At 51.9% G+C, this 10,365-nt stretch overlaps 1 protein-coding gene across 4 annotated transcripts in view; it reads left to right on the top strand.

Annotated features, from left to right (window-relative positions):
- The first annotated feature begins 9,547 nt into the window (after nucleotides 1-9,547).
- IGSF9B (immunoglobulin superfamily member 9B) overlaps nucleotides 9,548-10,365 on the top strand; it is a 49,621-nt gene continuing 48,803 nt past the window's right edge. For all 4 annotated transcript variants that reach the window (XR_013522839.1, XR_013522840.1, XM_009007163.6 and 1 more), the window contains exon 1: nucleotides 9,548-9,825. Coding sequence is in view for 2 of the 4 variants with exons in the window: in XM_009007163.6 (XP_009005411.1) it covers nucleotides 9,762-9,825 (64 nt within the window). In the remaining 2 variants the exon portion in view is untranslated. The remainder of the gene's footprint in view (nucleotides 9,826-10,365) is intronic.

Here is a 10,365-nt window from a genome sequence, read left to right as displayed (position 1 = left end):
AACCTAGACGCAGGGCTCTGAAAAATTGTCAACATTTTCTTCTACACTGCCAACTCCTGATCCCCCCAAGGGTACTGCCTGTCCTTCAGTTGATACTCAGCCTCCTCCCCTTCTCTTCCTTCATGTCCTTCTCTAAATGTCCGTAATTCATGTTAGAGTCAAACTTGGTGGAATTCCGTGTACAGAGATTTCCCAGCTACCATCATCTCAGGGCCAAGTGTGGCTGAACCAGCCACTGACCTCTTCTTCTCTGCCAAGAGCAACCCGTTGGCCTGGATGATGAATGGTGAACCATCCACCCCCCCCACCCCCCACCCCCCCGCCCCGAGCCCCTCCTCGATCACGGCTTTTTCACAGGGCTCATGCCTCAAAGAAACTCCACAAAGGGACGGCAGCCCGCGGCAGAGAAAGGCCCCTTCTCCTTACAGCAAATGCTCTTTTCAAACCAGCCTCCCTCTTGTTGGAATGTCGCAGAGGCTGCTCAGTGCCCCTCAATTAACCTTGGGAAGCTGCCAGGAGAGCAGCCCTAGCAGAGCCAGCCCCTCCGTCCCCTCCATTCCCCCTTCCATCAGCTCATTGTCCCGGATTCCGCATGAGACTCTCTTTCAGTGCCTCAACTGGCCTCCTCCCACATGTCCCCCACTGCCCCAGGCTTCCCTGGCAGCTGTGCCCACCACCAAGGCATAGGCTCTGCTTTTCAAAGTTGCTTTCCTAGAAAGGGTGTGGGGAGGGAGTCCAGCTTCTAAGCCCTCCCCAGGCACTACTCTGGATCAACTCACCTTTCCCAAACAGGTCCCGTCATTATGTTTATCCCTCCTACCCTGCCTCCAGGAACATACCCTTCTCATGCACACACCCAAATCTCAACAGCTGGGTCTCCCCGGGTCGGGCAGTCCTCTTTATCCTCTATCTCATATTTTCCCCTGGTCTTTAACGACTGAGAATGGACACTGGGCTGCAGACAAGGTCAGAGGTTCAGCGCCACCCTCTAATTCTAGCCAGAGCCATTGCAGCCCCATCCCACAGGGTAGATAGAGGTCCGAGTACACTCTCCTCACTGGGGTTCTGGTAGACCTCATGTGCACAGCACCTCTTGAGCACTTGCTGTGGACTGGCTGCCATACTAACCTCTTAGCTCACTTATTCTTCCGAGCAACCCTGTTGTCTCTTAGCTGTACGTTCTGTGAGGGCAAGAACCATGTTTGTGTTACTTGTCTTGCATCTAGTAAAGTGCTCAGCTCCCAATAGGTGCTTGGCACATGTTGGTGGGTTCGGACTGCTGATTAAATGGTTGGACATTTACAACAAACGCGAGGCTTAGGGAGGTTATGCAACTTGCTTAAGGATGCCACTGGTGGTGAGGAGAGGCAGGGACAGGACCCAGGTCTTCTGACTTGGAGTCCAGGAATCTCTCCTCTATGCCATATTTGCCTTGTGTCCAAGCACCATGGAAACTTGGTTGCTGTGGTACCCTCTGCCATGGACGTGTTTTCCAAGAATAAATCCGGATCTGTCTCTAGGCTGTCCATAACACTCTGAAGCCCAGCGAGGGGAGGGACAGTGAGAAGAAGAGGAGAGAAACAGAGAAGGGAGGGGTTGGGATAGAAGGCTGTGAAAGAGGCTGGGCGGAGGGTAGGAGGGGAGGGAGGGATGTTTCCATCTGACCTCTGGCCCCTGTCTGGTCCCCAGTCTTTCTCTTCCTATCCCCTGCACCTGCTGGAGCAATGTGCATGCCAAGGCTCTGGGGAAGGGTGGGGGCAGTGAGATAAAGCTGCACTGGGCATCTCCAGTAATATCACACAAGGCCCTTTTGTGTTGGTGTGGAGAGCTCTGTGTGGAGAGGTCCGGGAATGGGAGGTCTGGGGGTCGAATGGGTACCAGAATAAACCCCCTAGAGCCCTCCAGCTGTGGCTCCAGGGCCCAGTCTCCTCCCCCACCCCCAGCCTATCCATCTGCAGGCCCAACGCAGAAGCCCAGGCCCCCACACCCCTTCGAGGGCCTCTTTCCTCTCCCCAACCCTCGCTTCTGTGCCCTCTGCTTCGGTTTTGTTTCAGCTGAGAGAGGTGCTTTCTCCTTCCACCCAGACCTGCTTTTTACTGCCTCCCTCCAAATTAACCCCCAACTCACTCCATTTGCATACCCACCAATGGGGTGAGCTGGGGGTTAATTTGGAGGGACTGGACCTATTTCCTCATTCTCCCCAACACAGTTCTGTTCTAAACACAGAAGCCTGTTTCCTCGTACCACACACTGACCAGCCTGGTCACCTCCTTGCCACTTCTGCATGTTCAGTTGGCATACATCTTTAGGGAATGCCCACTTGGGGCCAGGTGCTATACAGAACAACCCCTTGACCTCAGCAAATTTCAGAGCAGCAGCTTTCCTGGCTGGTAGTCTCTTATTCCCTCCATGTCCTCTCTCCTCTCCTTTCTCGAAGACTGAGCTCAGACCTCATTTCCTTCACTCAGCCCTCATCATCTGCGCCATCTCCATATCTCCATTTCCCTCTTTCCTTCCTTCCTTCCTTCCTTCCTTCCTTCCTTCCTTCCTTCCTTCTTTCTCTCTCTCTCTCTCTCTCTCTCTCTCTCTCTCTCTCTCTCTCTCTTTCTTTCATTCATGGAATTTTGCTCTTGCTGCTTAGGCTGGAGTGCAGTGATGCAATCTCGGCTCACTGCAACCTCCACCTCCTAGGTTCAAGTGATTCTCCTGCCTCAGCCTCCCGAGTAGCTGGGATTACAGGTGCCTGCCACCACGCCAGGCCAATTTTTTGTATTTTTAGTAGAGACAAGGTTTCACCATGTTGGCCAGGGTGATCTCGAACTCCTGACCTCAGGTGATCTGCCTGTCTTAGCCTATCAAAGTGCTGGGATTACAGGCGTGAGCCATTATGCCATTTTCTTGTTCTATATCAATTCAAGTCAGGGCTATTATCACTCTTGAGATGGTAGTTAGTGCCGTTCATGTGGTCAGCCTTGTTTTTCCATCCGGGTGCTAAGCTCCTGAGTGACAGAGACTGGCTGATCACTTTGGTGTTCTCCACAGGGCTTAGTGCAGTGCTGACTGCAGGCTGGTGTTCAGGTGCTACTCATTCATCAGGGAATCCCTTCTGCTGGTGCTCCTCGAGTAGGCCCTGGGCATGTCTGTTTCTGGCATTCTAACATGGCTTGCTCCTTGGCTGACTCCTCAGAGCTTCTTGAGCCACTGCTCTAGTCTACCTTTTGCCAGTTTCAAGGTTGCCGTTTGCCTGACTCCAGGACTTCATGTGCCTCTGTGGAAATGTCCATGCTGTGCTAGAATCCCTGGTCATTCAAGCCTCTGGAAGAAAGCCAGGTCCCATTTTCTTCCTGTATTGTATCACAGGGGCATGTCATTGGGCTGCTGGAGAGTCCATGACAAAGAAACTACCCATTAGAGTCTTCAGATTTCTCTCTCCTGAGGCCTTAGTTCCCACTGCCTTCTACCTTCTATGGTTCCTTTTCCAGATGGAAGAAGTAGAACTCAGAGAACAGAGGATGACCCGTACCTTTGGGCTGCTGGGGCTGCAGCTGGATGATGCAGCGGAGCCCTGCTTCTTGCTGTCTTCGAGACTTCTGGATGCCAAGAGTTTGAGTGAGGTTCACTGCTGCCTGTCTATTACTGCGCCTTGCAGCTGGGGCCTGTAGTTACGGGCTAAGGTCATACTCAGATGGGCCAGAGTAGACCCAGGAGGTGTGAGAACAATGTTTTTAATGATGTGGCTGTTGCTGAAGAGTAAGGGTGACATGTTCCTGGGGGGCAATTCACAAGCAGGGCTACCTATATAGGACTCCCAAGTTCTGTGGGACAAATTTCATGCAGAGCAGTGAAATTCCTGTGTGCATTCCTAGCTTAAGCCACCCAACAATGAAATAATGTCTTCTCTGAGATTGTTCAGAGCTGGCCTGGAACACCAAGAGGAAAGAGGAGACGGATTAATACGGCTGAGGGTGCTGTCCACCTGGTTTTCAAATAAACGTATCCTAAATTATAAGTTTACATTCTACCTTTGGCAAGGACTCCTCCCTTCTCAGCCAGGCAAGAAATGAATACAGTTCAGCTAAAATTACAGTTTCTTTATCATTAACTTCTACTACATTGCCACAAACAAATCTTTAAGAACTTGGGCTTCAGGCTCAGCATGAGAGAATTCTGCAGTGAAGAGTTGCATGTTTATACCTGTGCACACACACATGACCAGGACAGGTTGTGAGAGAGTGTCATCTGCCGTCCACTTGCATATGTGGGCAGAGGTTGGCACCTCTGCCATATGCATGGGATAGTGAGGGCACAGGGAAGTAACATTAGGCTTGCAATGGATGGGATTCGGGTACCCTCTTCCTGGGCTATGGACTCAGCTGGATGGAATATAAAATGACCCTGTGGTGGTTGGAATGGGTATCGTTAGCTAGGAAGGGCTGGATCAGTCTCCAGGTCAGTTACTACCACCTAACCAAGCTGTGGCCTTCAGAGAAAATTACACGTAAGTAGAATTCTGGGTATTTTAGTATATTTTTTTGAATCGGGGTTTTGTTCTATCACCTGGCCTGAAGTACAGTGGTGCAATCATAGTTTACTGCAGCCTGGAACTTCCGGGCTCAAGTGATCCTCACACCTCAGCCTCCCAAATAGCTGTGATAACAGGAGCATGCCACCATGCTGGCTAATTTTTAAATTTTTTGTAGAGATAGGGGCCTTGCTTTGTTACCCAGGCTGGTCTTCAAGCAATCCTTTTGTCTCAGCCACCCAAAGTGCTGGGATTATAGGCGTGTGTCACAGTGTCCAACCTGGTAAATTTGACTCATAATGAAGTTTGTGTTTGAATAAGAACAAGTCTTCAGGAATTTATATTTGGAGAGGGCGAGATGGATGGTTAGAATACCTACTTGGGCCCACAAAATAACGTAAGATCTAAGGCCACCTGCCCAAGAGACATGCAGGGAGCCGGGAGAGACAAATACCATGTGAGGTGCCTGCAACATTCTGGGAGGATTTGGAGCCTACGTGAAAAATTCTTATGACAAGAGGGATTGAGACCCTTGCAAAGCTTTTCTCCACTTCTCCTGTATCAGACTTAAAATTAGATATTTATATTTCAGAAATGCTATTTCTTTATTTATTTTCTTCTCTCCTTCCAAGTTCTTTTAAAATATGCTGACTGGTCTCTGGTGTATTAAGAATAAGCAAGGTGAAAGGATCTGCTTCACAAACAGCCTAGTCTTCTGTAAGGACCAAGGGCACATCCCTGATACCTGGGACTGGTGGTGGTTGCTTGAATCAAAGGGAGAAAAACTCTGCGATCGGATACTATATGCCAAGCCCCTTTGTGATGGTCAGTTTTAGATGTCAACTAGGGTTAGGACTGCCAGATGCCTCATAAAACCTTCTTCCTGGGTGTGTCTGTGAGGGTGCGTCTGGAGGAGGTTGGTGATGGGATTGGAAGGTTGAGTGAAGACAGTCTGCCTTCACTAGTGCAGGCGGGCATCAGCCTATCCTCCATCAAGGGCCCATATGGAACAACAAAGGCTGAGGGTGGGCAAATTGCTCTCTGCTGGGGCTGGGGCAGCTTCTCCTGTTGCTTGGACGTTAGAACTCTATGTTCTCAGATTGTGGGACACAGACCGAATTATACCACTAGCTCCTCTGGTTCTCCAGCATTCAGATGGCGTACCACTGGACTTCCCAACCTCCATAATTGCACGTGCTTATTTCTATAATACAACTGGTTACATAACTATATCTGGACTGATATCAATACTGATATCTATATTAATCCTATTAGTTCTATTTTTCTGGAGAACTCTAATATACCTTTCTAGATGTTTCCTCTAGAGGTCATTTTTTGCTTCAATTTTGAAGACTGTTTTCATTGTGAATTGTATCATCCAAAGATGGCTGTAACACTCTCCCCCATCGCATAAGCTCTTCTTAAAATGTGGCAGGGATACTGCTCTAGTGATGGGTGGGGAACTGTGTCCTCTCCCTTTGAATTGAGGCATGTTTTTGACCCTGATGGAAATGATGCTATGTGTCTTCCAAGGCTGGGATATAAAGGGTAATATGCCTTTTGCCTGGTTCTATTGGGACGCCGGCTCTTGTAACCTAGCCACTATGCTGTGAGGAAGCCCAGGCAGCCTGCTGAGAGACCCACTTGAGGAAGAACCACAGCCCTTTGCTGGCAGCCCTGGCTAACAGCCAGCGTCGATCTGCTAGCCACGTGAATGAGCCATTCTGAAAGGGGAGCGGTCCATACCCCCGTGGATCTGATGCCACATGAAGTAGAGAAGAGCTGTCCCCACCAACCCCTGTCCAAATTGCAGATTCATGAGCAAACGAATGAACCTTATTGCTTTAAGCCATTATATTTTGGGCTGGGTTTTTACATGGCAAGACAGTTCCCTATTTATGTAAACACTAAGCATGCTCTTGGGTGTTCGTGTTGAGTAAATTGCTTTGATTTAGAGCTGCCTCTCCTTTTCACAAGCAGCTGTCCCAACAACTGTTCCACCCTAGATTCTGCAATGAGGTCTGGAACCACTGAGGAAGGTGAGAAGTGACAGGCGAATAAACTATTGTTTTTGAGTCCTCGTTCAGTTACTATGAAGAGGGAATGAGGATAGTTTCCTTTTCTCCTACATTTGAAGCTCCGCCTCCTTTCTCACTCGTCCTCCAAAGGCCTCTAGGGATGTGCAGGTAGGTGGCTACCTATGGTTATTTTCATAGACACACTGATAAGACTATTGTTTTGTATTTCCAAAAAGTCAATGCCTCTTAAAAGAAGATGACAGACACTCCCAGACCTGAGATACATAGCATTCCTGGATAGATTACTGCATTTATCAGTTACATTGATGACTATCAGGTACACCTAGGAGCTATTCAGGGGAGTGGCTCATGTTCCTCCCTTATGTCCCTCTTGGACATCTGGGATCCATTCTCCCCTTGAACACTCAACTGGATGTGTCTATGCTAGGAAGGGGCAGCCATCCTTTCTGGGTCCAAAGCTCAGCCATATGCCAAAAGGAAGATTTGATCAGACTCACTCCTCATTGTAAGCCGATACAGTATATGTCTCTTTAGCTGATCTGAAACCCAGTTGAGACAGGTCTGATCATGATGATGATGATGATGATGAACTTTTTCCTTTTTATCTTAATTTTCCTCTCCTTCTTCTCTGCCTTGATCCCTTGTTCTACTTTATTTTTAGTAGACTTATCCAGCAGAAATTTATTCTTCTCTTTAGATAGCTTCTTCAAACCCCTTCCCAACCCAACTTATGTTCTCAAGCTTGTGATGTGTTTTTTTCTTTCCAACTTGACAGATATCTTTTTTGTTTGTTTGTTTTTTGACACGGTCTCATTCTGTCACCAGGGCTGGAGTGCAATGGCATGATCACAGCAGCCTAGAACACCTGGGCTCAAGCAATACTCCTGTTTCAGCCTCCCAAGTAGCTGAGACTACTGGCATGAGCCTCCATGTCCACACCATCCATTCTGATTGACAGGTTTACTTTTCTAGCAGAAGCCACAACCCTGAGTAGGACAAATGGATGGCCAAACAAAGCAGTCATGATGGATGGTGAGATTGACTCCATCTTTTTTCTTGCCCCACAGGCCCCTAGGAGAGGGTTTCTCTGAGACCTGATGTTTCCCACTTCATACCTAACAATGGTGAGGAACTGGGGCCAGCCTTTGGGGATCCAGCAGTTCTCTCTAGGCGACAGGTAGCTGCTTAGAGGTTTTGGGAGGAGAAGAATCCTGCTATGACCAATTCTGCAAATGGATTCCAATATGTCTTTACAGTCTTGGGACCCTAGGAAAGTGTGTAAGTGTGTGTGTGTGTTGGTGGTGGAGTTATTCCAGGTCATGCCACCTGGAAATTACTGCATCAATGAGACCTGGAGCTTCCAGCTCACTTCATTGTCCCCCAAAAAGGCATGTTTGCTCAAGAAGAGAGCCAAAATCATGGCTCAGGAAGAGATGGCCCCAAGTTATGCATCTTGAGCGTGTTTGCATGAGTGGAGGGGTAGGTAGGGTAGGAGGAGGTTATTCAGGAGTCCTAGCCAGACCCTCAACATTTATCCAAGTGCTCACTTCTCTGTTTTCTGCCTCCCAGCTGGCTGTGCGCTAACAGGGTTCCAGTGTCAGGGAAGGCTGCACCTCCAGTGTTCAAGGCCACTTTCTGTGCATGTGTGTGTACCTGTGCGCAGGCTTTCCCAGAAGCACATCTCCTTTTTGTTCTTTTGGGAGCTTTGTGTCCTGGAGCCAGGGCTTTGTGGCTAACGAGTGCTTTGAAAGGATGAAATTCCTGCGCTGTGGCTCTCTGACCCTCTGTCTTCCTTCCTTGGCCAACAGCCCACCCCAGGGAGTGATGTGATTCTTACCACTGCCTTCACTCCTTGAAAGAACAAACATCTTCACTGCAGCCTCCGAGCGCTGGTGTGAGGTGATTGTTTGTAGTAGATGTTTCCATGACATTCATTTATTTCTTCTGCAAATACAACTGTATTGGGGGAGGGGACGGAGAGAAGCTAGGGTAGGGCGACTGGGACAAACGAAGACCTTCCACTTTCCTATTTACATTTCTCTGTAGGATAAGAAGCCCCTTCCCTTTCCCTGGGTCTCCGCTATCATAGACTCCTAAAGCGTTCCCGAAACCCATCTTGGCTTCGTATGGCCGAGACGGGGCTGGGCTCCGAGTAAGGTGGGGAGGGGAGGAACCATGTGCGTGAGGAAGCAGCCTTTATCAGGAGAAGTGGGGAAAAAAACCCCAACTTTGACAGCTCAGAGTCGGGATTCAGTAATGATGAGCAGCAGTGACCAGCACTGGGGGTGGAGTGTGTGTGCACGCGTGCTCCTGAGGGATCTGTGGCACTTCGCAGCTGAGCCAATGACTCACTCAATCTTAGCGACTTTGAGAGGTCATTTTAGTCATCCCCCGGCCTGCATCACGTTTGGAGGGGGTGGTGCGCCGCTCTGGGGACGTGTCTGGGTGCGGTGGGAGTGGGGGTGGGGAAGCGGCGCGTGACCTCTTTGAAAAGATTTCCGGCAAAGGACGTTCCCCGGCTCTCGCCGGCCGCCGGCTCCCGGGTTTCCCCATCACGGAATCAGCATGGTCCTCTCGGGAACTGCTTTTTGCAGGATGAAAACCGGATGTTGGGTTCCATGGGTGGGCGGGGGCTCCACTCCCCTCAGACCTGTCCCGGGAAATTGAGACTCGTCAGGGTCCCGTTAGAAGCTACCATTTCCTTCATCAGAAACTTGCCATGCAGCGTGAGCCGAGAGAGAAGCGGGCAGAGACGCTACACCGCCTTCTCCCCGGCAATGCGCATGATTCTGCGGCTCTGTGCTCGCCACACTTCAACGCACCTTGAAATGGGCTCGCCTCCTTCGCTCAGCGACGGGCGGACGGCCGAGCCAATCGGAACCCCGGAAGGCGGGCGACGCCCAATAGGCGGGCGGCGGGGGCGGTCCCGGAGGCCCGGCCCGGCTAGGCTTCACCGTGGACCTGGCTGCGCTCCGCCCGGGCGAGTAGTGCAGGTGCCGCTGCGCCGGGGCCTGGGAGGCGCGCGCCGAGCGGAGCGGAGCCGAGGAGGGATGGAGAGCTGGCCGCCCGGGCTGCAGGAGCACCGGCGCGGGGCGTAGGAGGCGCTCGGCGGGCGCTCGGCTGGCGCTCCGGCGCGAGGCGCGTGCGGGCGCGGGAGCACTTTGCGATAGGATGAGGCTCCGGGCTGGCGCGGTAGTACTATGATTTGGTATGTGGCCACTTTCATAGCAAGTGTGATCGGCACCCGAGGGCTTGCGGCTCAAGGTGAGTTGAAGTGCGGCGTCCCTCCCTACCCCTCCCGGCGTCCTCCGCCCCTCGCACCCGGCCCCCGGGTTCCCCGGATCCCGGGTTCCCATCTCCCCGGCTCCCCAGCGCTCTTTCCTGCGTGTGAGGCTCGGGCTCCCGCTTGGGCCAGGCGCGCCCGGGGGCACTGTCGGGGAGAGACTGGGGGCCGCGGGCTGGAGGGGTGGGAGGGAAGGGGCCCGAGCCCACGGACTGCCGAGCACTCGGGGAAAGGACGCCGTGGTACCCAGATCGACTGCGCCCACCACGGGCCCCACAGTACACACCCGCTCAGCGAGCCAGTCGCCTCCTGCCCCGGTGGCCGCCTCCCAGAGCTGCGGGAAACTCCGGCTGCGGGAGTTTGCGGTCTCTGGGCAGGCTGCAGCGCGCTCAAGCCCCTCGCGGCGAGGAGCGCTTGCCCGGAGGCGCGATCTGGAGCCCCGGGACTCGCGGCACACGCGTCCAAGGCTCCGGGTTCGCGGCCCTGCGGGCTCCCAGAGCTCTGCTCGCACCCCTCCTGCC

This window comes from Callithrix jacchus, chromosome 10, assembly GCF_049354715.1.
Source record: "Callithrix jacchus isolate 240 chromosome 10, calJac240_pri, whole genome shotgun sequence".
NCBI classification, from domain to species: Eukaryota; Metazoa; Chordata; class Mammalia; order Primates; family Cebidae; genus Callithrix; species Callithrix jacchus.
Note: the sequence above shows the minus strand (reverse complement) of the source record. Positions and strands in the feature narration are given on the sequence as shown.